Genomic DNA, 26,347 nt, shown 5'->3' with positions numbered 1-26,347 from the left:
CCCTTACAGACGTATATTCACAACATAGGAGTTTATGCTTATGTTCTAAGAGCATACTTGACATCATCATATTACCTGAGGATCCCAGCTCCCTTCAGGCCTTTTGGCAGAAAGATGGGGATATAAATTGCATTATTCAGTCGAATCTATTGAATCCATTCCTAACATCAACTGTTCTTTTAACTGGAAATATGGTCTCTTCCTCTGGATCATAATGAAAGGTATTACCCATAGACTAACTAGTAGGAATGCCCATATGAAAGAAAAAAATCAGAATCAAAAAGATTAATTTTGTAATGAGTTCTCACATTAGAAGCAATGAAGTCACAGAAATGAATGCCTACTAAATATAACAATAATGGCTTAGTCAATAGAACTTTATTATTTTTTTAAAAAAAGTAGTTTTCACCAGCCTTTATACAAAGAATATTTTACAAAAGGTTGTTCTCCATAAACATGCAAATAAATTAGAAATGAATTTATTTGGTATGTGGAAAATGTAATATACAACATACTTTGTCCTTCAGATTTCACTACTGGTAGTTCTGACTGACTCTTTCCATTCAATATTTTGAGCAATACAGACTTCTTTTTTTAAAATATAAACAACTGGGTGAAAAGTAAGGCAGGCTAGGGAACCTATTCATTTTCCCCTCCTGGCTAGAGGCCTTCACACTGGAATAAATATTGCTGTGGAGGTACAGTATCTTGATGGTCAAAGGGTTTCATGAGACTGAGGTGGAAAGGTATCCGGAGGAACCCTGGCATGTATATGCTTCTGAATTCTAGTTAGAGAGTTTAATTACTAATTACTGAGTTGAACTATGGTTGGTGTGGCACTTCTTAGGCAGCCTGCTTAAAGGTTATAATTTTAGATTTCTTACATTCTTTTATTTATGCTGGACTGCAATAGGTTTCATTTGTTATTACAGATGGAGCTTATGGCACTGAGCTTTTCTTGAGAAGGCTAAGAGCAAAACCTTTCTAATCAATATGAAACCAGAATGGACTTGCTTCACAATCCTCAATCCTATGTATGTTTATATAAATCCAAGTCCCACTGTGTCCAGTGGGACCCAATAGCTAACATGCACAATCTATTTGTTTAACTCTTGTCCAGTCAGGTATATGCATACTATTTCTACAGAGAACATTGTTTCTTGTGTCTTTTAAAAAAGCCCAAAAGTTTATAGCAAAATTACTTCAAATTTTACAAATAACCTGTTTGCCCAAAATCCATTAGATAATATATCCCATACTGTACAATTTATATATACACTATTTTACATATATATAAAATTACTTAACACAATTAAATTCACAATGATTCATTCTTTTCAGTCACTTCTTTCAGTAGGCATCAGCTGGCTGCTTAATTTCATCAGCAATTTTACAACGAGACCTGCCTATAAACAGAAAAAAAGAGAAGATTTTCTAAAGAGCAGGAACGGCATGTTGTATGCTGTGTAAATGTGGGTCTACTTGTACAAATGAACTCCTTTTCCCTCCTCCAGTTCCTTGAATCTCCCCAAAGCTGCTCCTGAACATCATTAGACCTCTAGGAAAGACCTGGCATGTGATTCAGGAACAGCCACAGGAAACTGAAATTTTTCCAAATTAGGTGAAGGCTAGCACAAAACTTCTACACAAGTACTGGTATCTCCTCCCTTCTACTGAAACCCTGCCATCCCTCTGCAATATCCTAGATGGGAATTGGAGAGCCTTTTTTCTATAAAGGTTTGCCTTTTTTTTTTTTTTTTGGGGGGGGGGGGGACAGCCTGAGCCCAAAGTGACCAGAATCAGTAATAAGATACAAGAGTAATGTTTGCAGCTTTTCCAACTTTCCCACTACCATCATATAGTATTTGTGTAACCTTTGGATAAATCCTAACTATCTGCAAACGATTTTAACCCAAGGATGCCAGTAGACAATAGAGGTGGTGGGGATGGGGTGGTGGGAGATGGAACAAGAAGACACAGCTAGTAGAAATTAGAGTTTGAAAGACAGCCTTCTCAATTATCTTTTTAATATTCCTTGTTCCTTCCTCTTTTCTTTAGTCAGACTTTGTCACTCTCTTTTCCTCTCTTCCTCATATTCAGACTAGTCTCAGGCATAACTCTTTTGTTTCAGCTCTAATGTTGTCCCTTAAAGACGTTGTTTCCTTCTCCACATAATACTCAATCTTCTTTCATTTTTCCTTGTTCTTCATCTTCTCCTGTTATCAGGTAGGAATTAATGTCCTATGGCTACTTTCTGACCAAATCTCCCTGCATATTTCTGTTAGCATAGTTGCGCAGTCAGCATCTGGCACCAGGGTCTCTACCTTTGGAGATGTGAGCAGCTGCTTGTAAGCAGGAAAAACACCTCTTCTCTTCAGAAAGGAGGCTTTTATTCTTTAGAAGTTCCACTATATACAATGCTATTATACAACTCCAACACCATCCACCATCGCAACAACCCACTGCGGCCCACACTGTGACTTGAGGCACACCCGTTTTATAGGCAGGGCTCCATGTGGCCTTTTGGCCCTGCCTCTTCCTCCTGTGTCACAATGATCTCTGTCCTGTCCAGGGTGACTTTACACTTTTGCAGCCTTTTGCAGCACTTTACTGCGACTTGGTGACCATCACCTCTGATGTCACTTCCCATGACTCAGCACTGGTGAAAATGCCTTGTCATCATGCTGACAGTGACCCTTTATTGACCAGTCACTATTTAATACAGTGTGCCCACGCTATATGCGGCTTTGAGCTTACGCGCTTAAGCTGCGGGGAGCGCGTGGGGCAGTGTCCCATTCAGATTAATGGGGCTCCAACATAGGTGGAATTCGCCTTACGTGTGTGTGGGGGGGTCCAGAACGGATCCCCCGCGTAAGGCAAGGGTCCACTGTACCACATTGTGCATTTTCTCAGTACTCTATATCCCAACAATTTCCACTATCCAAGCTGTTTGCATAGTTGGACTGCAGTCTTCTGAAATTTACAATGGTGAATGAAAGTATTGACCCTGGCATGCACCAACAGAGCAGACAATGAATTTAACATTTTTGTTCGGGGTTTTTAAAAATCCAGCAGGTCTCTGCTGCTCTAAAGATCAGAACACAAACCAATGGATACATATCAGAAAGAAAGAGATCCCACCCAAGCGTTTGGAAGAACATGGAATACTGTGTCCAGTTCTGGGCACAATTCCAGAAGGGCTTAATTCAAAGACAAGCTGAAGCATGTCCAGTGGAAGGCAACTAAAATGGTGAAAGGTCTGGAAACCATGCTGTCACAAGGGTCTTCCTGTTAATAATATTTATACAGGAACTGCTACTCACTCTAAAAACTGTTAGGTGTTCTAATACTGATATTAAAAATAAACTAGTAGGGGGAGTCAGTGGTTGGGTTACCTGTTTGGTGTGGACTATAAAGCTCATTTTGTTTTCCAGACTATGAATTTGAAAGCAGGTATCTCCATCGCCCAACTGCCACATAAAGCAACCATATTTTAAACTTATGAGCAAAGCCTGGAATATAAAAGAAACAAACTGATTTTCAGGTTTTCACCAAATGAACAAACCTAATTTGAATTTCTGTCAGCTGAAGATTAGGATAAGGCAGAAACCAATCTGTACTTGGTGGGCAGGAAATGCCTTCCACCACACAATACAGTGGAACCTCGCCATACGCGGGGGATCCGTTCCGGATCCCGCCGCGTATGGCGATTTCCGCCTATGCTCGAGCCCCATTGTAAACAATGGGGTTTGTGCACGGCGGTGCGGAGGTGCGCAGGGCGCAACGGGCGCACGTGCGGCGCAACGGGCGTGCGCGCCCATTCAACTGAATGGGACGCGCCGCCCCTTCCGCCCCGCGCTGCGGCTTGAGCGCGTATGCTCAAAGCCGCGTATGGCGCGCCCGCCTATGGCGCGGTTCCACTGTACTCATGTCCTGATCTCATCCCCGTTCTTCACTTGCTGATTCAATGGCCTGTTACAGACTGCCAAAATAAAGCTGCTTAGGGTCTCTTTGGAGGTATGCTGTTTAAATTATGCATGCACCCTAAGAATCTGGAAGCTGCACCAAAGCGGCACTCCAGTGCTTAGGAATGGAGTGTGGCTTTGGGGCGACCTCCGGACTCTTAGGACCCATGCATCATTTAAAGAGCATACCTCCAAAGAGACCCGAAGCAGCTTTATTTTGGCAGTCTGTAACAGGCCAGTTGATCAAATACATTCATTCTCCTGGAAACCCAGCTCTGTTACATCTTTAGTTAAATTTAATTCTTTAGTTAAGAATAAATAAAATAATCATTATTAAATAACTGATATCTGATTAGCTCCCTTTGATGGCTAGAATCTGAACACCCTCCCCTTCCTAGTCTGCCCAAGAATTAAATGAGATAGATGGTTATCAGCTCCAAAATACCATCCCTACATGACTGTCTTAATGCTACCAGATCCTTACAATTTGGAAATTTGAACATCCTTATATAGAATTACTGATTGCTTCTGCTATTCATGCCCTATGATCTTTTGTTTAATAGCCCATGAAGATACTACTGAACAATTTTTCTTTCAATGGATGGGGGCGGGATGATGACACATAGAAATCAGTGGATCTGATCTAGAACAAGACTGAAACTGCACTAATTAGAATTGGCCTGTACTTCTGTAACATGAATCTTCACAGTTATGGCCAAAGGGGACATAGACACTAATGGAACTGGCTGCATAGAAACATATACAGTGGTACCCCGGGATACGAATGCACCGCGTTACGAAATTTCCGGGGTACGAAAAACTTAGATTTAAAAAAACTGTTCCGGGTTACGAAGGATTTTTCGGCTTACGAAGATTTTTTCGGCGCGTTTCGGCGCGAAATTCAAAAGCCGCCGCTAGCCGCTAGCGGCTTTCCAGTGGCTTTTCGGGTTGCGAAATGTATTGGGTTACGAACGGCGCCGCGGAACGAATTAAATTCGTAACCCGAGGGAGCACTGTATAAAGTTAGCTGGTAAAAATGAGGCTAGGTATCCAAAATGGCCACTCACAGTTCTCAGCAGTTGATGGCCAGCTTAATGTGTTGAAATGCAGCTGTGACCTCTTATACAGGTTTAGAATTATAATGGCTGTTTGTAGTGGTGTACTTGCCTGGAGTGTCACCTTGTCCGGGGAGGTGGGCCCTCTGGAGAGGTGGAGCCAAAAGAATGCTCACCACACCTTGCTGCCACAGCGCACAGAATGGTACCATGGTGTGAGGCGAAGGGACCCAGAAGGCAGCTGCACACTCCCTGGGGTGTACTACCCCACTGGGTGTAACCTGATGTGGTCCACACCACTGCCCCCCCCCCCCCCCATAGTGATGCCACTGGCTCTTCGTCCTGTTAATTACTTGGATGATTCTGAACTTGAAGTGATGTTACATGGAAAGTTTAGCATGTTCCAGGAAACATTGCTCCTCTTCGCTTCCACTGCTCCAGACTTATTCATCTTTTCTTTACTAACCTAATCCTTTTTTCCCAGCCATCTCTCCTACACTCAAAACAGGTTAATGCAAAATAACTGCCATGGGGCTGCTGACTGCCATTAACAAAGGGTTTCTCAGCTGCCTCATTTTTAATTTTACTGCAGGGAAAGAAAAAAACAGCAGTGATCCTGCCACATGTGAAGTGCACATTGCTGGCACTGTAGGCAATGATTGGTCTCTGTGGTTGTGAATGACACCAGGAGGAGTCTGGACTGCATAGGCAGCCTTAAATATTTGAAGGAGAAAACTGATGAGCACACTTAAGAAGCGAAGGCAGAACAGGAGACAGAGCTCCATGTGCTGGTAAATAGTCACTTATTTTATTTATTAATTTAAAAAGCTCAAGGCGTTTTGGCCTCTATCAAAGTTGGCCTTCTTCAGGGACTACACTTTGAAATAATTTTTTTTGGAATTGTACAAGACAATTTACAAAGAATTGGACCATTAAACAAAGAGCTCTTGCCAAGAAGAAAGCCAACTTTGATAGAACGAAGTCAGGCATGATGGGTCAAAGCAATGGGCCCAGCAAGAGACTTTGCCACATGACAACCTGTATTGATTTATTGGGCAGACAAGATATTAATTCCATGGTAGAAAGTAGCGACAGCCTTCTTTTCCTTCTCTGGCAGCCTTTCAAACTTCAGAGCAACCTTTTCCCATAATTCATACACACATTTACTGTTTCATGCCTTCAGTTTGCAGACAGTTGTTGGGAACTATGATTACTTAAAACAGCAATAAGATCAACAAACCCACCTTTGTTTCCATATTAAGAAGATGCAATCCTTTGACATTTACGCCTACATACACTCTGATGACTTTATGATTACTTGAGCTTGCCTTTGTAAATACTTGTCCTGTGAAAAAAGCAGCTCCATAGGTAGGAAGCTCCCAGCAGTTCTGCAAAAACATGCGCTGCAGATGATGCATCTCTTTACTCACACCCTCACTAGTACTGAGACTCTAGAAATACAAATTGACATACCCACAAAAGATATGGTTTTCATTGTCATTTGGATGCACTTTCTTTGGACAGAATAAAATAAACATACATCTGCTTAAGATACAATGCATTTTCTATTACATACACCTAAATAAATACAAAATAGAATGAATTCAGAACTGATATAGAATGAGTTGTTCCAGTAACTTTCACAAGATTAAAGCAAGTTTTTTTAAAAAATAAAAATATATTTATTAATTTTAATATACCATACAACCTATATAATAAATCATTACTAAATATTTCTACTTTTACACCACAAACATGTAACCCCCCACTCCCATCACTCATCACCCTCTGATGACTATAACAAATATTTTAGTATTCAACACCTATAAAGTGGGATAGCTTATTAATAGTTTCTCTCACTTCACTGTATCCACTTTTACCTTTGACTATCTCAATTCAAAAACCATACATATCCCAACGAATCATGTCCTTTATATGACCGTTATAGTCTCCTTTTCTCTTCCATAAAAAAGAGAGAGAGAGATTCTTCAATATAATGTGACCAGTTCCTCCTCCAACATTGTTTTTCCATTCCAGTACTATTACAGCATGTGCCACTCTTAAAAGGTTTTTAATTATGTAATCTTCTATCTCATTCAATCCCAATTTCCTTACATTTAAAGTTAAACAACTTTCTTTATTAAATTGGAAGTTTCTCCCAATTAAAACAAGAGTAGCATTTGTGCAGCATGAAATGTGGGCAGGCCAAAAGATATAACAGAATATGTTGACTATATTTAGTGTAAGTAAAAGAAAAGCTATGCCAAACCAAATCCAAGGTCTCTTTTGTACAATACATAGGAATATAGCAGTTAAGACATGGGAACATTTTTTCACCCTAAACTCAAATAAAAGCCCCAAACTTCTTAACCTTTCCACTAAGGGGAATTCTTCAAGTCTTTTGATGATTGAGGCTGGCCTTTTCTGCCTATTTCTCAGTCCTACAATAACTTTTAAGACTGTGGTACAACAGAATGATATACAGTATTCTTAGTATGATTACAGTGTAACAATGACCATTTTATTATAAATTTATTATAAATGTTTATAACAATATGATATTGGAAGTGCTACTTCCTATTCCTTTCTTTTAAAATAACAATAATAGCTCAATAAGCAAGTCTATTTTGTCTCTATAATATTATTGAACTAACAGTTCCAGAAAATAAAGATCATATTAAAACATGATGCTTTCTGAAATCATGCTGCTATTAAAACAACTTACCTTATACTCATGAAGTATTCTGTTTGTCCAATGGGGTGCCTTACTTTTTAATTTGGTGATTGGCACTATAGATTTTAAGTTTTCTTCACTGTAATAAAAACCACAAAAACAACAACAAGTAATTATTTTTTTCCAGTTTAACAGGCATGAAACAAAATATGCTTGACTTAATCAAATCATAAGAAAAGAGGCAGCAGAAAGTGTGTTGTGAAAGAAGCAACATGCACTGATTTTTCGTCCCAGTCAAGTGGTCATTTGCTGACGAGATGGTCACTTGACAACATGCATGAGAATCAGAAACAGCCCCCAAAACAAGAAGGTTTCACAGACAGATTTTTCAAAATATTTTTATTTCAAAAGTGAACTGATACTGAAATAATTTTAAACAGACTTACTTTAGGAAGCCCTGCTTGTGTTTTTTACTTTCATAATTCCCATAGACTATTTGCAGAAGCAGACTTGCAAGAGTTATCAGTTTGGCATCAGGTGAAGTGTAGAAACCCTTCAGCAAATTGTATCTGGCCTCATCAAACAAGATAAGAATAGCCAGTGGATCCTCAATCTACAAAAAAGTAAATATATATAGCAACTATATAAAAGACACATTTTAAAATCTTAAAAGTCCTAAATATGCAATATACTAAAATCCAAAGCTAGATACAGTTTCTTGATTTTAACACTTATACTAACATTTAGAATTTATCCAGTGTAAACCTAATAAATAACTAGTAAATATACAGTGCTATTTTGGTCCAGTAATTAATAGAAGAAAACATTTTACTTTGTATTATTAGGGAATGTACAGCAAATCAATGACTCTTTAAAGTCCTACAACTATCAATGTATCAGCTTGGTTCCTCGTACACCAATTTTCAATGTGTGCAGGATCATTAAGGCTGCAATCCTATACATACTTGCCTGGGAATAAGACAACTGAGCTCTGTGGGATAAGTTCTATTAGAGTAGATTAGCTAGCTGATTAAAAATCTTTAAGCAGCAGACAGCCTTAGTAGACATTGATTTCATTTGAGGCTTTTCCTATAGGTTTTTTTTTTCTTTTAAAATTTGTTTTGGGTCCTATGTTGAAAAAAGATAAGGAACTTTTAGAGTGTACTACCAAATTTCAAATCGCACTGTATTATGCAGTACATGTTTTAAATGCTTGTTGGAAACATTCTCTGTTTATTAGAGATAATGTGAAAAATAAATGTGTTTTTGTTGTTGTTATGTGCCTTCAAGTCATTTCTGGATTATGGAGATTTTAAGGTGAACCTATCAGAATTTGGGGGCTGAGTGTGGATGTGACTCGCCCAAGGTCACCCAGTGGGTTTTCATGGCCAAGCAGGGAACTGAACCCTGGTCTCTAGAGTCATAGTCCAAACCCCTAAGCTATGATAGGGCTCACAAGATAAATTAATTAAGTAATTAAGTAATTTATGGAGAATTTAGAGAAATACTCTAATGAATTTATTACACCAGCCTACATTGGGGATGTTCATTTTGAACCTGTGCTTCATAAAGTAGAACACAACATGCCAACCTTTTTTTCAACTTCTAGAGGAAGTCTCACATCTCTCCTCAGGAAAAGCTGTGGAGTTTCTCTTTGAGGATCCAGATTTGTCAATTCAGTGAGTATTTCAGGCCAGTCACGAACATGCTGCAGAGGCTTGTGATATGGCTTCAGCTGGAGGCCTATACAACAACAACAACAACAACTTTATTTTAAACTAATGCAAATGAAACAGCACAGCACATGCCAAGTTATATATAATTATGTGTGAAAGCCCTACTATGCATATTCAACTGGGGGAGAAATACAATTTTTTAAAAGCCAAATGTCATCAATATAAATATAATACCAATTGAGTGAATCCATAGAGTATTAGCAATATCTTTCTATCATAAAGAATAATGCTACCTAAAACACTTTACCATAGTAATGCTACCTAAAATACTCCAGAGGACAGGATCAAAATTTAAAATGACCTGAAAACTGGGCCAAAACTAACAAAATGAAATTCAACACAGAGAAATGTAAGGTACTGCACTTAGGGCGGAAAAATGAAATGCACAGATATAGGATGGGGGACACCTGGCTGAATGAAACTACGTGTGAAACAGTGCGATGCAGCAGCTAAAAAGACCAATGCAATTTTAGGCTGCATCAATAGATGTATACTGTCTATATCAAGAGACGTAATAGTACTACTGTATTCTGCTTTGGTCAAGCCCCACCTGGAATACTGTGTCCAGTTCTGGGCACCACAATTCAAAAAGGACATTGAGAAACTGGAGCATGTCCAAAGGAGGGCAACTAAAATGGTGAAGGGTCTGGAAACCATGTTCTATGAGGAACGACTTAGGGAGCTGAGGATGTTTAGCCTGGAGAAAAGAAGGTTAAGGGGTGATATGATAGCCCTGTTTAAATATTTGAAGGGATGTCATATTGAGGAGGGAGCGAGCTTGTTTTCTGCTGCTCCAGAGAACAGGACCCAGAATAATGGATGCAAGCTACAGGAAAAGAGATTCCATCTCAACATTAGGAAGAACTTCCTGACAGTAAGGGCTGTTCGACAGTGGAACACACTCCCTCGGAGTGTAGTGGAGTCTCCTTCCTTGGAGGTCTTTAAGCAGAGGCTAGATGGCCATCTGTCGGGGATGCTTTGATTTGGATTTCCTGCACGGCAGGGAGTTGGACTGGATGGCCCTTGTGGTCTCTTCCAACTCTACAATTCTATGATTCTATTACTTTACCATAGTAATGCTACCTAAAACACTTTACCATAGTCACAGAAAAATATCAGTGCTACTCAAAATGGTGGTGTCTGGACCAGTGCCAGTCCCTGTGATTTTGAAAGAAAGAAAGAATTGCAACCAGCGGGTACAAATATGGTGCCAATTCCGGGGACAATGGGGAAAAAAATTGCTGGTCACCCACATCAGACAGCCTTAGAAATATTGACTGAAGCTGCACCTACACTGTAGAATTAATGCAGTTTGACACTATTTGAACTACCATGGCTGAAAGGTAGGGAATTTTGGGATTTGTTGTTCTATTAACTAATTAGCCTTTTCTGTCAGTGAGCTCTGTTGCCACAACAAACTACAAATCCTAGGATTCCACAGAACTGAGTCATGACTGTTAAAGCAGTGTCAAACTGCATTAATTCTACAGTGTGGCAGCAGCTTTAAAACCTGGTCAGCTTTTTGGTAGTTTTTTAGTTTGAAAGAAATAGACGCTAACAGTCCTACATATACTTAACTAGATGTGTCATTTAACTCAGTGCAAATTATATCTAAATATACATAATTGCAGCCTAAAGTGCCAGTATAGAAACCAAAAATCCCAGCTTCTTCAAAAGCTAAAGAAAAGGCATTAGGCATGTAAGTAATATACTGTGCTTGATCTCAGCCTTCACTCTTCTCAAGAAGACTGTATTATTGTTTCTGAGCTGATGGGCAGACACTTCATCCAGGTGCCTCCAGACCTCACTAGAGGTAACATACTGGTGTCCTGAGGCAGAAGTACCATGATTTCCACTTATTCTATTAAACATTATATAAATTCACACATATATTTTGAAGACATCAAAAACCTTTTACATATTTAAATCTAAATTCTAAATAGTTTACATGGAAGAAAAATTGCAGTGATTTCCTAGAAACGCCAGCACATTCTTCTCCCTTGAAAACAATGACAATAAAGCTAATTCCAGTTCAGTACTCAGTGTGCACATGATTATGAAGGACTTTAATTCACCTCTCCTCCCTCTTTGAATCATTAGAACAGTGCTTCTCATTTGCAGTACTGTATTTGTTTTTACACTTAAAAATTTTATCAGGTCAGTGTCTCCAAATGAGAGATAAGGAACTGGAACTAAAAACCTTTCCCCACCATCTCCCTTTTAAAAGAGGAAGGTTCCCTTTGCCACTGTATTTTGCCTTATTAAAGAAACAAATGAAGGATGTCAAAGTAAATTTGCAGAAGCCTACTTTGTTAGATGCATCTGTTTTTTCTATAGCTCTTATTATTTGTGTGACATAGTTAGAAAAACTAAAATTACCACATTTTTGGCAAGATTACTTACTAAGGTTTTCAGAGCAGATCCAAATAGTAAAGTACTGCTGTGTTTCTTGGGAAAGACGCATTCCTTCCATTATTTGTTGCACGGTAGTGTTGTTTCCGTGTTTCAGTTCCACAGAACGGTATGACCCATCCATTCGATAAATTCGAACTTTTTCATACTACAAAATAATAATAACAAACCAAAATGTATAATAGTCAGTATTCTGTTCTTCTTCAGTTGGAGAATAGGTAAGTAGTGAATTCAGAGTAAAATATAAATGATAAATTCTAATGGCTGACATACTTTTATGTCCTTGCCCAAGTCGCACAGAACTAAGCCCCTAAATTCAAGTAATTATTCATGAAATTAATTATTCCTTCTGGTCTTTCACACTTTTTCTAAATTGTAAACGTATGATCATTAAAATATCTGGAAGGTTAAGGCATACTTGTTTATTTAGGGCTTCTTTCAACAAATTAGCTGTTTTCTCCCACTCGTTTTGTTTGTTTTCTTCACAGACATTTAGGGGAGTTCTTCCTTGTTGATCAGTAATGTGCTACAATAAGAAATAAAATAAATTATATAATATAAATTAACACTCTACATTAAAGGGCATCAATTGCAATCTACATGTTTGCTGAATTATTCAGGATGCTGACAATGGTGCAAACAATTCCCAGTATAGAACAAAAACAGTAGATATATAAACCACTGCAATAAGTATCCCTTCTTTGAAACACTTCCTGTTGTGCAGTATTGCTTCCGTTTACAGTGGCATCAAGAACCGTTCAAATATTTTTTCCTTTTACAACTGGAAGCCTAAGCTGTGTTGGAAAGGCAGATTTTAACTGTATAGGAAAATGCACAATAGCAATTACAAAGGCATCTTACCCTGTCAATCTCTGGATGGTTTAGAAGAATCTGAACGATATCAGCATGCCCTCCCCCAGCAGCAAAATGAAGAGGGGAGCTAAGCTGTCCATTCAGTAAATTTGGATTGCACTTTCCTTTCTCTAAGAGCATTCGAGTGGCTTCAACTTTTCCATACCTACACAAAAAGCGCACAAATAGTGAAATTTCATATGTGATATATGAAACGAATGAAAATTACTTCTTATTTTAGTTTAAGTTAAGAGATGGCAAAAATACAAGTTTTCTCTAATAAAGTCATGCCCCACAAAAATAATTAACATTTGCAATTTAGTGAAGAAATTGTGTACATCATTTAACCGTTATTTTAAACAATGGAAATCAATTTCTTTTCTTTTGGTGTTTTAATACTTTTGTGATGACCATGACACGATCAATTTTTTTTTACATTTAATGTGCAAAATTTACAAAAAATTGTAAAACGCACACTTTATGTTGGGCACAGGGTATTCAGAAAGAACATGTATGTTCCATGGTCTCAGAGAGATTTTGTACTAGTTATTATACTTTTGCAACAACTACTACTACTATTACTGCTATGTGTGTGTGCACGCGCATGGAGCACACTTTCATGTCATCTGTTGGCTTATGTTTTTTAAGCAAGGAATACTAGCAGTATTTACATTATATCACCTTTCCTCCAATGAATTCAAGGCAGCACACATGGCTGCTACTCCTGACTTTGTCCTCACAACAGTCAAGTAAGATAGGTCAGGCTGAGTCACCCAGTGAGTTTCAGGGCTCAGTGGGACTTGGAACTGGACATTTCAAGTCTCAATCCAAGATTTAATGACTGTCCCCTAGAACTCTTCCCAACAGAACCTAGGTCAAACACTATGAGAAATGAAAGGTAGGCTTTCCTCACAATGTAAAAGTCCCTCTAGTTTCAGCACTGTTAATCCAAATAGGGGTAAATTACATCTTTTTATATATGTAGGGAAAAGTAAAGGACTGCATTTCATTTTTGAGATGGCTAAATCTTCTTATGAATCCATTATCGGGAGTCAGTCTCAGATTTTTGCCCTCTCTATGCCCAAAACATACTATCTCCTAAAAGTTTACCCTATAAAATCCATGGAGAATGGACAATGAAAACTGAGTTAACCCCCCCAACTCATCTGCATTGCTGTCTGCTAAGCTCTGTTCATTGAGTACACCAGAGAATGACAGAGAAACAACCCCTATTATGTACAAGTTCATTTGCAAAAAGTACTGTGCTCACCAGCATGCATAATGGATAGGTGCCCAATGGTCACTGTCCAGCTGATTTACTGAAAAGTTTTCATCTAGAAGTTGGCTCAATAATTCAGAATCTCCTTCACAAGCAGTACGATGAAGAGGAAAATCATCCACCCACTGACGTTCCCTAAGAAGAATATTGAAGAACATGCAATATGTCACTTATTTTATATAATTGGCCCATTGAAAGCATTCTGAACATGCACAAAATAGTAACCAAGTCAGCTTTCTTTCCATTAATACACTTGAACAAACTGGACTTTAAACCTATATCCATGATGGCAAACTTATGGCATACATGCCAGAGATGGCATGCAACACCATTTCCCCTGGCACACAATGGTAGGAGGAGGAGGAAGAGGGGCATGCCTCTTCCTCTTCCTTTCTGATCCTTCCCAGCCTCCAGTTGCTTCTCCAGAGGTAACTGGAGGCTGGGTACAGCACAGGGGAGGAAGAAGAGGTGTGTGCCTGTTCTTCTCCTCTTCCCCCGCCCCCAGACCTTCAGCTGTCTTTGGAGAGACAGCCCCAGAAGTCCCACTCCTAGAGGGCGGATGTCCCACCCCCAGCACCAGGTAACACTCAGTGCCGGAACCTTTTAGTTTGGGCACCCGGCCCCTAAAAGGTTCTCCATCACTGACCTATATTGTACTTTACAGACATGGAACTGATGGCATATTTCACATTAGAAGCCAACACACTTTGAGAGGGAAGTTTAAATGTTGTTTACTGCTTTGATGATGATAATACCCATCCTTAAGGTACCTAACAGCTTTAGTAACTCTGGGAGAAGTAACAAAAGAAATAAATATGGAGGAGGCTAAATAAATAACTGTGTCTCAGCCTCGGAGGCCAGTGTAGCAAATACAGATTAATGTAAATAACATAGTACTTGTCTTCCATGACACTGCTCATGCTGCGCTGCCACTTTTCACGTTTTGGAATCTGTATTTTGGAATAGTCTGGTGCTCCAAGTCCAAAATATGGATTTATAACCACTTTGTCCACCTGGAAATTCCACATAAAATGTATAGCTCAGAATCCACACTGAAGAATCTGAAAATCTAACTCATATCATTTCAATGCTCCTTCTTCTTACCCTGTTGGTATATTGAAGATCAGACCCAAATAAAGGGTTGTAAATACAGACATCTGCCTTCTCAAGTGCTAACATTTTACTTTTGATTTCTAAGGCAGTGTATCCCATGTGAAGAGAACTCTCTGTCTGCCCAGGTTCAACAGCATATGCAGGGTTTGTGACATTTGTTTTAATCCGCTCCAAGGGAGAAGGTCTGAATAAAGCTGGGATTGAATGTGACTGGGAATGCCTTTCTTCCAACCATCTACAGAACAGAATGGACAGATTACATTAGTACTGTTGATATTGCTAAAGATTAGCAAATCATTAGTATGGCATAATGTAAAATATTATTATAGTAATCTTGATACATTCATACAAATATATAGGAATAGAACCTAATATGTGTTAGCCCTAATCCAGTTAGATAGCAAAAAGGCTTTCATTCTGAGCTGATCTTCTTAATATTAAGTGTAAATCTGATAAGATTTGGGATTGGGATTGGTTCCCATCTGAACACAGGGGTTTAAGACCCACTGGACTAAATAAATACCTTAATAATGAGTAAGAAACCCAATTTGTTTTGCTAGAACTTAGTCATAAAGCTGCTGTAACAAAATTCTATGCCATCTATATCTATTTTTAACATTAAAAATAAGATCTTTCTCTGAAAAATCATGTTATAAAAATGCTTTAGTCTTTAATATTAATCCAGTTTTATTTTTTTTAATGCAAATAGTTCTGCTGAAGCATCTCTTACTTATCCAAGCAAATTAACATTCTAGCTGTTAGTGTCGCAAAATGAGAACTGGATTCACTGCAGACCCTCATGATGTCTTGCAAGCAGTAGAAAACTGGGCATCCAGGACTGTATGTATATTTTGTATTATCTACAAAGGAAAGAAGATGTATTTAGTAACCTAATCACTACTTTTATCCCATTATGAAATACTGGCTGTATGACATTACATTTTGTTTTTATTTCTGTGCCCCAAAAGTATATTTCTCAACAAATCTTCCTCTTGGACTGTAACTCTGCTAAACAGATCTCTCATTTTTACCACACTCAAATGGCAATATTTTGTATCTAGAAAAATGCAGTTTTAATCTCAAAGGCCATATCAGTTGCCAGTGCAATCCTGTGTGGACTGTGGCTCCCAAAACCCTACTACTATTGACCAGGTGATTTAATCTGTGGCAACCAGCATAACTTTCCTTCCACCACAGACATCTGTGTGTTTTTTGGGTTTTTTTACATAAATCAGAAGGTCTGTGAGATCTCAAGAAATAAGATGTGTCATTGGTTTTTAAACCATACTTGGCACTCCTGTGTCACACACATTGATCTGAATTACTAAGGCTAACATATTTCACCTGATAAATTAGAGGTTCACCTGCACATGATTTTATTTTGACCAAATAGAGCTGCAAAGAGTAAGAGAGATGGTTCAAGGTGGATGATGCCTCATTTGATTATTTTTCCAGATTCTGGGCAGTTACAGCAAATTTAAACCCAAGAGAAGATCAAGAGGTATTTATGTTCAGAAAGCATTGGCTTATCTGTCAGATTTCAAGACTGAATTTCCATGCTCATCCTCTATATAAATATATATATAGAAATCTTGTTAGAAGAGAGGGAAAAGATGGCCGCTGTACTGGTGAAGCACGATGTAAGGCTTACAAAATTATCATCTACATTTCTGGAGATTAAACAAAACCATTCTATTCCACATGTAAACTCAGGATAAATTGAACTTCAGAGATTAAACTGAACTAAGATTGGCTACTTGACTCACAGCAAGAATTAGAAAATTCTTTAGAACATGTACGTAAATGCATGCTCTTCGAATAAAACAAGATAGTTTTATGGGTCACAACAACCAAGCCTATTCTTCTCTTTAAAAAAAAAGCCTTTTTATTTTGACACTGGATCAAATGTTTATAAATAGTCAGTCAAGCCTTTATTACAGTTAACAAACCATAAGGTAAAACAGTAGCAGCAGCAACAGTAGTAAATAATAATATAACCATATTTTTCTTCCATTTGAAAAGGCCACAGACATAGCAAGTAGCAAGTACATTTCTATATTGCTTACTGATGTATTAAATGGTTTACAAAGTGTAAGATAATTGCCTCCAACAAGCTGGGTACTCATTTTAGCAACCTATGGAAGGATGTCCGGCTGAGTTGACCCAGAGCCTCTAGCTGGTATTGAACCTCACAACCTTGTGGTTTGTGATGAGTGGCTGCAGTACATGCATTTACCCATTGCGCCACCAGGGCTCCATTCCTTTTATATAAGCAGTCCTCACTGAAACTGAATAGTGTGGAATTAGAATTAAGATGATTCATGTACATTTTGTGGGAAACTACACTGAATTCCTTTAAATATATATAACTTTGCCACACAGATACACATCTATAAAATTTACCTTTTACTACTGTTGGCACAACAAAAAAGGAGGCATCCTTTCCTGTCTTCTCACCATCAAGAGGAAATGTCTTCATTAACAGAACTCGTTTTCCTGTACATAATAATAAGGGTGTTTTTCAGTTAAACAGCTTAAATTACTATTTTGTGTCATCCGTTTTTTTCTTCTAATACAGAATATATATACTCAAGAGAGCTATTATTCAAGAAAAAAAATTCCTGTCCCAGTCTCCCTTCACTTCAACAGTGACAAGCTGTAAAGTATTTTTCCTGAAGCAGAAATTTTCCTTCAACACTCCCTCCATTGGCCAGACTAAGAACTTCATCTTCGAAAAACACGACCTTTCTATTCCAGCAAGCATTTGGAGAATGCAAAACAATGTTGTTTTAGCTGTGCTATGTGCCAGTGGCCATGATACAGGAAGAAAATTGGTCTGTTTTGTTTTTTAAAAATACAGATGAATTTTTGGTTACAGTTAAAGTTGTTTAAGTTTTTATTACCTTTAATACCTTGATTTCCTGGTGAAATTGGTTGGGTAGTTTCTAGTATATAATCCAAGATGCTTTGGGTTACATCACTACCTCCTTGAAGTTTAGTTTCCAGCAACATTTTCTTCCTCTTTTTCTTATGCCCTTCAATGGGAACTTCGAGCAACAATATCTTGTAATGATTAAAGTAGACATAAGTTAAACACAAAAATCCTTATCCATTTTGGGAAAAAACATTCTAACCTGAACATAGGATGGGCCTGTAGATGAACATTTTAAGATGATGTATACCAATACTATCATACACACTTTACTGTGCAGAAATGTCATGCTAATGATAGAAAAACTAATATTGTCCACAATACTCAGGCTCATGATGCCTTTATATCCCAAAGTCAAGTCCACTAATGCATCAAATATCCTTCAGAACAAGAAAGATCTTACTTTATTAAAGAACACAGCACAATATTTAAAATGTATTTACATGCAACATTTTTTCTAGAGGTACCACAATATCACTTGCTGCAATGGATTAAATAATCAACATTATTCCTTGAACAATCCTCTTCAATGGTTTTAGGACACAATTTTAGGATTCAACTTCATCAACTCTGAGACAAATTAATCCTTTAGTTTTTGTCTTCATGCTTTGGGTTTTGTATTTTAAAAGACCTTGGCATAAAACAGTGTCTCCTTTCATAACATGAACTTGCATTTCTTAAACAGCTATATAATAAAATATAGAAATATATTGAGGAACTTTTTAAAAAAGGAGAAAATAAACATTTTCCCTGCGGCTTCAAGAAAATAAGGATTTACCTGCCTAATACTGAAGGAAAACTGGAACAAAGGAAACTAACACTACTATTGTCAGTGGATTCACTCAAACCCAGTTACATTTTGTTGTGGTTAACAATTTTAGAGTCAATTTTAACTCATGGCAACCCCCTGAGTGAGATACCGCCAAGCTCCCCTGTCCTCAATTACTCTGCTCAGGCCCTGCAGGCTCAGGGCTGTGGCCTCCTTGATTGTATCTATCCATCTAGTATGCAGCCTTCCTCTCTTTCTGCTACCCTCCACCTTTCTTAGCATTATGGTCTTTTTCAGTGAGTTGTGTCTTCTTTATGATGTGGCTGAAGTACAACAGCTTCAGTTTGGTAATCTTGGCTTCTAGGAAGAATTCAGTCTTGATCTGTTCTAGTACGCATTTGTTTGATTCTCTGGCTGTCCATGGTATTCTCAGCACTCTTCTCCAACAACACATCTCAAATGAATTGATTTTCTTTCTATCCACATTCTTCACTGTCCAGCTCTCCCATCCGTACATGGTGATGGGGAAAACAATGGCTTGGATTATCCTTACTTTAGTGTTCTGAGTTATATCTTTGCACTTTAGGATTTTGTCTAGTTACATTATCTTCATCTAAATCAGTTATTTAAAACATAAATGTCGTAGCCAAATATAATTACTTCATGCAAAATACATAAATTTTAAACAGATTTTCAAAATATGAAAAAAATGTCATGCCATAGAATGATATAATTATTCTTGTTTCACGGAAATAACAGGCTACATTACTGTATAAACCTTAAAGACTAAATCTTCAGTGTCCACACAGCTATAAAGTAAAAACTGAACATGTCCTACAACTGGGTTACACACCAGCTTCTTAGGCAGGCGCCACCTGCTTTTCAATTATTACCATTGACTCAATTTCTCCCCCTTCAGCTTTGTTACATAGTCTTGCTTCCAGAAAATAAAGCAGAAACAGTACAGACAAAGTATATAAAAAGAGCTCATAGAATGTATAAACCCATTTGTGCAGCCTGGTTGTAGCCATAAAATGGTAGGGGGGTGTATTGCTCCTCAGTATATTCAACCAACACCTCTTTTCTTTGGAGCATGCAGAGGAGCAATTCATGAAGAACTGGTCTATACCCAAGGCCTGATTTTTCTTTGGTTGGTGTGGCTGCGTAAACTGTCAAAACATTTTGCCACTTCTGCAGACTGAAATTTATTGATCTTATGGCGCCTCAGAAAAGTTCAAGGTTCTTTTCATCCAGTAACCTGACATATGTCTTCAGGAGATGCAGAAATCTCAAATGCCCTAGCTGTAGCCATAGATCTGGTTGAGTTAATCTTGTGCAGGCACTGGCTTCTGTGCTACATCACAACACAGAAATATACTTGCCTTTATCCATCTTGCTAACATCTGACAAGAAACTCTTAACACCCACGAACAGAGGACTGTAGGAAACAAACAGTGATTCTGTGTAACAGAAATCCTTTGTTCTTTGAATGTAAATTTTTTACTGCTCTCCTCACATCCAGCTTGTGCCATTTTCTCTCTAATGGATGTGATGGTTTTGGACAGAAAGTAGGGGAGTGTAAAGTGTTAGCATGCACAACACCAGTGCAGGTAGATTGGTTGTACATTACCTCTAATAAAACAGCATGGCAATATTTATCATCAAGTCATATGATGACAATAATGTTGCACCTGTCACAACATGGCTTTAAAAAGAAGACAGGAAATGCTGTGATCAGGCACATCATGAAAAAAAAATCCTTGTGCAAAAACAAGACTACTTTAATAAAATAAACTTATGTGACATAATTTTTAAATGTGTTGTTTGCCATCAAATCATTTCTCACTTATGGTGATCCTAAGGTGACCATATCACAGTGTTTGCTAAGCAAGTTTCTTCAGAGTGGTGTTGCAATTACCATCCTCAGAGGCTGAGAGACTTTGACTTGCCCAAGGTCATCCAATGGGGTTTTGTGGCCAAGCAGGGATTTGAACCCTGGTCTCCAGAGTCATAGTTTAGCTCTCAGTTCTTAAATACATTATTTTATTTTATTTTTAGTTCTTAAATACAGGGGAGAGGGAATAGAAGTTATCTATAATCTCTCTAGCTTGGCACTGTGAACACTGACCAGAAGCAACCCTCCAGTGTTTCATGTGAGTCTTTCCATGCTTTGCCTGGAGACAAGAGAGACTGAATTTGGAAACTTCAGCATGTAAAACATAGGCTCTGTAACTAATCATCATCATATTTATTTATATCCTGCTTCTTCCCAGCCCTGGGATTCAAGGCAACTGATGACTAAGCTATAATCCTTCTCAAAGAACTTTCTGAGTTTCTATCTGAACCTAGTTGTAGTCTAGGTGTATCTAGACATGGCAATAACTGCCTGCAATGGCAGAATCTCCCTTCTCCTGATGCTATTTCTGCTTGCCGTATAAAAAACAAAATAAGGTATTACCTCATAGGATTTAGCACGATATTCACGAGAATTCAGGCTTGCAGTATTCTTTGGACGAATGACAGCCACATACGCTTCAGTTACAGTCTCTGGATTTTCCATGGTTTGTATGTTTTTCTTTGTAAGTGGGAAAAATGAAGGAAGAAAACCATTAACAAAAAACAAAGATTAACTTTAATGAAGTTTGCCATAAAACAGTTTTAAAAACTACAGCCATTGATATTTTTATCCAATTTAAATTGTATTACTCAACTCTCTCTTCTGAATATCTGTATTTGTATTGAAAGCACACTGAGGACTGGCCTAAGGGCCCATACAGACAGGGCAAAATAAAGCTGCTTCAGCCACTTTGGAAGTATGCTGTTTAAATGACGCAGGCATCTTAAGAGGCCAGAAGCTGTGCCAAAGGATTGAGGCTTTGGCATGGCTTCTGGCCTCTTAGGGCACATGCATCATTTAAACAGCATACCTCTAAAGTGACCCGAAGCAGCTTTATTTTGGCCTGTGTGTACGGGCTCTAAAATTTCAAAACAAGTTTCAATATATTTCTTGAACAAAGATATTTCTATTTTTTTTAAAGAATAATTTAAAATAGCCTACAAGAAAATAACAATGAGATACTAAAAACATGTCCATCAGCAGAAAACAGGCCCTGCTGATCATGAAGTGCACATGCAAAAAAAGAGCTAGCCTAGGTGGTTTCTGAGGCTGGAAAAGTATTCAGCTTTTGGGGCTTAGCTTGCAGTCTGCAACAGCTAATTAGGAAATAGGTGCATTGAGCTGAAGAGATTATGTCACTTGCAGTTTTGAAATTCCCAGGCAGATGTATGGGAAGAATTCCTCCTCCTTTTTTAAAACACACGGGGCAGGGAAAGCTTAGATTCAGACACCACACACTTTCCAGTAACTGCTGTGCTATCATAGCTTGTAGTGCTGACTATTTGTAACACATTTAATATAGCATAAGCTTTCATGGAACGCAGTCCGTTTCATAAAATGCACAACATGTTATATTGGATTACAGGTAACATAAACACAGTTGAATGAGGAGAATTATAAACAGTGAGGTCAGAGATAAATTACATTCAGAAAGTAAGTAATAGTTACTTTCACAAACCAGTTGCTGAGTGATAACAGAGCACTGATGAGCTAATTAAGATACATGTGTGTATGTGTGTGTGTTGTGTGCCTTCAAGTTGTTTCCAATTTATGGGGACCCTAAAGTGAACCTATCATAGGGTTTTCTTGGCAGGATTTGTTCAGAGGAGATTTGCCATTACCTTCCCCTGAGGCTGAAAGCATGTGATTTGCCTAAAGTCACCCAAAGGGTTTCATGTCAAGCGGAAATCGAACCCTGGTCTCCAGAGTCGTAGTCCAGTGCTCAAACCACTATGCCACACTGGCTTTAGGCTGTCTAATTAAGATGCAACTACAACAACAACTGTGGTCTAAATCCAATCCAACTGTTAGTCCCAACTAGAGTAGACCCTAAGGAATCAATGAAGTAAATGAAGTGTGCTTGGCTTTTTAGTCAACAATTGATGCGGTAGGGTCAACTTTAGTTGTGAATAACAACTGGATCTAGGCTTTTGTCCTTATTTAAGTTATGGGACACTGCTTAACCTCAATGCAAATTCAGATTGCAAGTGTCCTTCATTCAAAAACAGTCATTTTAAGGTCAGTGGCTGAATGTCCTGGGATGCTGAAATGCTTTCCCATAGCTCTGCATGCATAGCCACTTTAAACACACTCTCCACATCAGACCGTATATTTCTGCGTGGATACTTTCATGAAGCCAGCGTCGTGTCTGTTCCTTGTCTGCGTACCCTGCGTTGCTTCAAGATTTGCCTTTCAGTATCCATGCAGTCAATCTCATTCAATCCAGATTATGATCAAATCTCGGACCCTGATGGATTAAGCCTGTCCTGCCTGATGATAACCTCCAGCATCAGCCAGATGCGCTCTTCTGCGCAGGAAGGCCAACTGTGTGATTCCCAGAGACCACAAAGAAGACACCTGGCCTTTCAGAGGGATCATCGCACACAAACTTTGTTTCACGCACAAAATTATTAACAAATATTGTGTATAAGAGGTGCTAAAGGCGGTGTGTATAAGTGGAGTATGAAAGGTACAATCCACTCTGGCGGTGCCACAACAAACTACAACTCCCAGGATTCCCTCAGACAGGGCAGTTAAAGTGCTCTCAAACTGGATTATTTCTGCAGTGTGTTTTGGACCTGAGTCGGATGGACTTGGAGGCACACAACAACAACAACAACAACAACAACAGCAGCAACCAACATCCCCAGGTTCCTCCTGAATCTCAAGCTACTTGAGGGCACACAACAACAACCACAAAGTCCTCTTGGATCAGAAAGTACTCAAGGGCACACAACAACAACAACGACCAACAACCACAGGGTCCCCTTGAATCTGAAACTACTTGAAGGCACACAACAACAACCAACACACATCCACTGGGGTCATCCTGAGTCAGAAAGTCCTTGAGGGCACACAACAACAACAACACCCACAAAGTCTCCCTGGATCACAAACTACTTAAGGGCACACGACAACAACAACCAACAGCCACAATGTCCCCTTGGGTCAGAAAGTCCTTGAGGGCACACAACAACAACAACACACACAAGCAACAACCCCAGGGCCCCTGAGTAGGAAATGGCTGGAAGGCACAGAAGAAGAACCAGAACAACGACCGACCCACAAGGGCCCTCTTCAGCCGGAGGCGGAGGCGGAGGAAGGGCCTCCTCGTCCTCCCGGCTCTCCCCGGCGCTTCCTGCCCTGGGCCCCGGCGGAGAAGCCTCCTCCTTCCTTCCTTCCGCAGCGCTCCGCCCAGCCTCCCGCCCCTTCAGCCGGCGACTAGGCGAATCCGCTTCCCGGTCGGCTCCAGGGCGGATGGGGTTCCGGGTCGGAGGCCTGACGGTGCCGTTGCTGTTGCCGCCGCCGCGTTTGTGTGTCCCGCGGAGAGGAGCCTTCCTCCGGGGCTGAGAGGCCGGGAGAGACTCCGGGAACCCAGGGAGGGAGGAAGGGAGGAAGGAAGGAAGGAAGGGCCCCGCCGAAGCAGACGGACAAAGAGGCCCCGGAGCCGAGATTGTTCCTCAGGAGGCCGCCCTGGATGGACGGAGGAGCGGGCGAGCAGAGGGCCTCGGGAGGCCCCGGAGGACGGAGCACCAGCCACACGGACCGGTGAGGCTTCCCGGGCCTCCCTCGGGCGAGGAAAGGGGGCTTCGGGCTCCTAAAAAGGAGCGCTTTGGAGGGAAGGACTGAGAGAGAGGGAAGGAATTAGTTGCCCATAGAGGATAATAGGGGAATATTGGCCCATAGAGAATAGAAAGGCTGGGTTCCTAAAACATCCATCACCAAAAAAAGGGGATCCATAAATGATTTTCTGTAGGGAAGTATCCCTCTCTTATCCCCTATGGGAAAATATCCCCCTCTTATCCCCTATGGGAAAATATCCCCCCTCTTTTCCCCTATGGGAAAATATCCCCCCTCTTTTCCCCTATGGGCAAATATCCCCCCTCTTTTCCCCTATGGGAAAATATCCCCCCTCTTTTCCCCTATGGGCAAATATCCCCCTCTTATCCCCTATGGGAAAATATCCCCCCTCTTATCCCCTATGGGAAAATATCCCCCCTCTTATCCCCTATGGGAAAATATCCCCCCTCTTTTCCCCTATGGGCAAATATCCCCCCTCTTTTCCCCTATGGGAAAATATCCCCCCTCTTTTCCCCTATGGGAAAATATCCCCCTCTTATCCCCTATGGGAAAATATCCCCCCTCTTTTCCCCTATGGGCAAATATCCCCCTCTTATCCCCTATGGGAAAATATCCCCCCTCTTATCCCCTATGGGAAAATATCCCCCCTCTTATTTCCTATGGACAAATATCCCCCTCTTATCCCCTATGGGCAAACATCCTCTTATCCCCTATGGGCAAATATTCCCCTCTTATCCCCTATGGGCAGACACCCCCCTCTTATCTCCTATGGGCAAATATTCCCCTCTTATCCCCTATGGGCAGACACCCCCCTCTTATCTCCTATGGGCAAATATTCCCCCTCTTATCTCCTATGGGCAAATATTCCCCCTCTTATCTCCTATGGGCAAATATTCCCCCTCTTATCCCCTATGGGCAAATATTCCCCCTCTTATCTCCTATGGGCAAATATTCCCCTCTTATCCCCTATGGGCAGACACCCCCCTCTTATCTCCTATGGGCAAATATTCCCCCTCTTATCTCCTATGGGCAAATATTCCCCCTCTTATCTCCTATGGGCAAATATTCCCCCTCTTATCTCCTATGGGCAAATATTCCCCCTCTTATCTCCTATGGGCAAATATTCCCCTCTTATCCCCTATGGGCAGACACCCCCCTCTTATCTCCTATGGGCAAATATTCCCCCTCTTATCTCCTATGGGCAAATATTCCCCCTCTTATCTCCTATGGGCAAATATTCCCCCTCTTATCCCCTATGGGCAAATATTCCCCCTCTTATCTCCTATGGGCAAATATTCCCCTCTTATCCCCTATGGGCAGACACCCCCCTCTTATCTCCTATGGGCAAATATTCCCCTCTTATCCCCTATGGGCAGACACCCCCCTCTTATCTCCTATGGGCAAATATTCCCCCTCTTATCTCCTATGGGCAAATATTCCCCCTCTTATCTCCTATGGGCAAATATTCCCCCTCTTATCTCCTATGGGCAAATATTCCCCCTCTTATCTCCTATGGGCAAATATTCCCCCTCTTATCCCCTATGGGCAAATATTCCCCTCTTATCCCCTATGGGCAGACACCCCCCTCTTATCTCCTATGGGCAAATATTCCCCCTCTTATCTCCTATGGGCAAATATTCCCCCTCTTATCCCCTATGGGCAGACACCCCCCTCTTATCTCCTATGGGCAAATATTCCCCTCTTATCCCCTATGGGCAGACACCCCCCTCTTATCTCCTATGGGCAAATATTCCCCCTCTTATCTCCTATGGGCAAATATTCCCCCTCTTATCTCCTATGGGCAAATATTCCCCCTCTTATCTCCTATGGGCAAATATTCCCCCTCTTATCCCCTATGGGCA

At 39.9% G+C, this 26,347-nt stretch overlaps 2 protein-coding genes across 10 annotated transcripts in view; one reads left to right on the top strand and one right to left on the bottom strand.

Annotated features, from left to right (window-relative positions):
- Window positions 1–780: 780 nt before the first annotated feature.
- On the bottom strand, window positions 781–24,197 carry KRIT1 (KRIT1 ankyrin repeat containing). Of its 5 annotated transcripts, none has more exons than XM_089533236.1 (17): window positions 22,353–24,197; window positions 21,246–21,362; window positions 17,990–18,149; window positions 17,490–17,582; window positions 15,817–15,946; window positions 15,078–15,321; window positions 14,871–14,986; window positions 13,965–14,108; window positions 12,704–12,860; window positions 12,261–12,368; window positions 11,834–11,990; window positions 9,286–9,437; window positions 8,141–8,307; window positions 7,746–7,833; window positions 6,265–6,471; window positions 3,396–3,512; window positions 781–1,406 (listed from the first exon to the last, which is right to left on the bottom strand). In XM_089533236.1, the coding sequence occupies exons 2-17, from the start codon at window positions 21,345–21,347 to the stop codon at window positions 1,338–1,340; spliced, it is 2,211 nt and encodes a 736-aa protein (XP_089389362.1). In that variant the 5' UTR covers window positions 21,348–21,362; window positions 22,353–24,197; the 3' UTR covers window positions 781–1,337. The 5 variants fall into 5 exon arrangements, with proteins under 5 accessions (XP_089389362.1, XP_089389364.1, XP_089389363.1 ...); XM_089533238.1 differs by having other exon boundaries at window positions 22,363–24,197; XM_089533237.1 differs by having other exon boundaries at window positions 23,967–24,017.
- ANKIB1 (ankyrin repeat and IBR domain containing 1) overlaps window positions 24,041–26,347 on the top strand; it is a 91,774-nt gene continuing 89,467 nt past the window's right edge. For 2 of the 5 annotated variants that reach the window (XM_089533233.1, XM_089533235.1), the window contains exon 1: window positions 24,041–24,452. The gene's annotated coding sequence lies outside the window, so the exon portion shown is untranslated. The remainder of the gene's footprint in view (window positions 24,453–26,347) is intronic. The other 3 variants (XM_089533229.1, XM_089533234.1, XM_089533232.1) reach the window with 3 other exon arrangements.

Source organism: Sceloporus occidentalis, unplaced genomic scaffold (assembly GCF_023333645.1).
Source record: "Sceloporus occidentalis isolate IW3139 unplaced genomic scaffold, rSceOcc1.0.p SCAF_7, whole genome shotgun sequence".
NCBI lineage: Eukaryota > Metazoa > Chordata > Lepidosauria > Squamata > Phrynosomatidae > Sceloporus > Sceloporus occidentalis.
Note: the sequence above shows the minus strand (reverse complement) of the source record. Positions and strands in the feature narration are given on the sequence as shown.

Coding starts and splice junctions, on each gene's coding strand:
- KRIT1 (XM_089533236.1), bottom strand. CDS start 21,347: ATGGAAAATCCAGAGACTGTAACTGAAGCGTATGTGGCTGTCATTCGT. Junction 8,308..9,285: donor CTCTAGAAGTTGAAAAAAAG/GTTGGCATGTTG, acceptor ACTTTTTTGTAG/ATTGAGGATCCACTGGCTAT. Junction 3,513..6,264: donor TTCTTAATATGGAAACAAAG/GTGGGTTTGTTG, acceptor TTTATATTCCAG/GCTTTGCTCATAAGTTTAAA.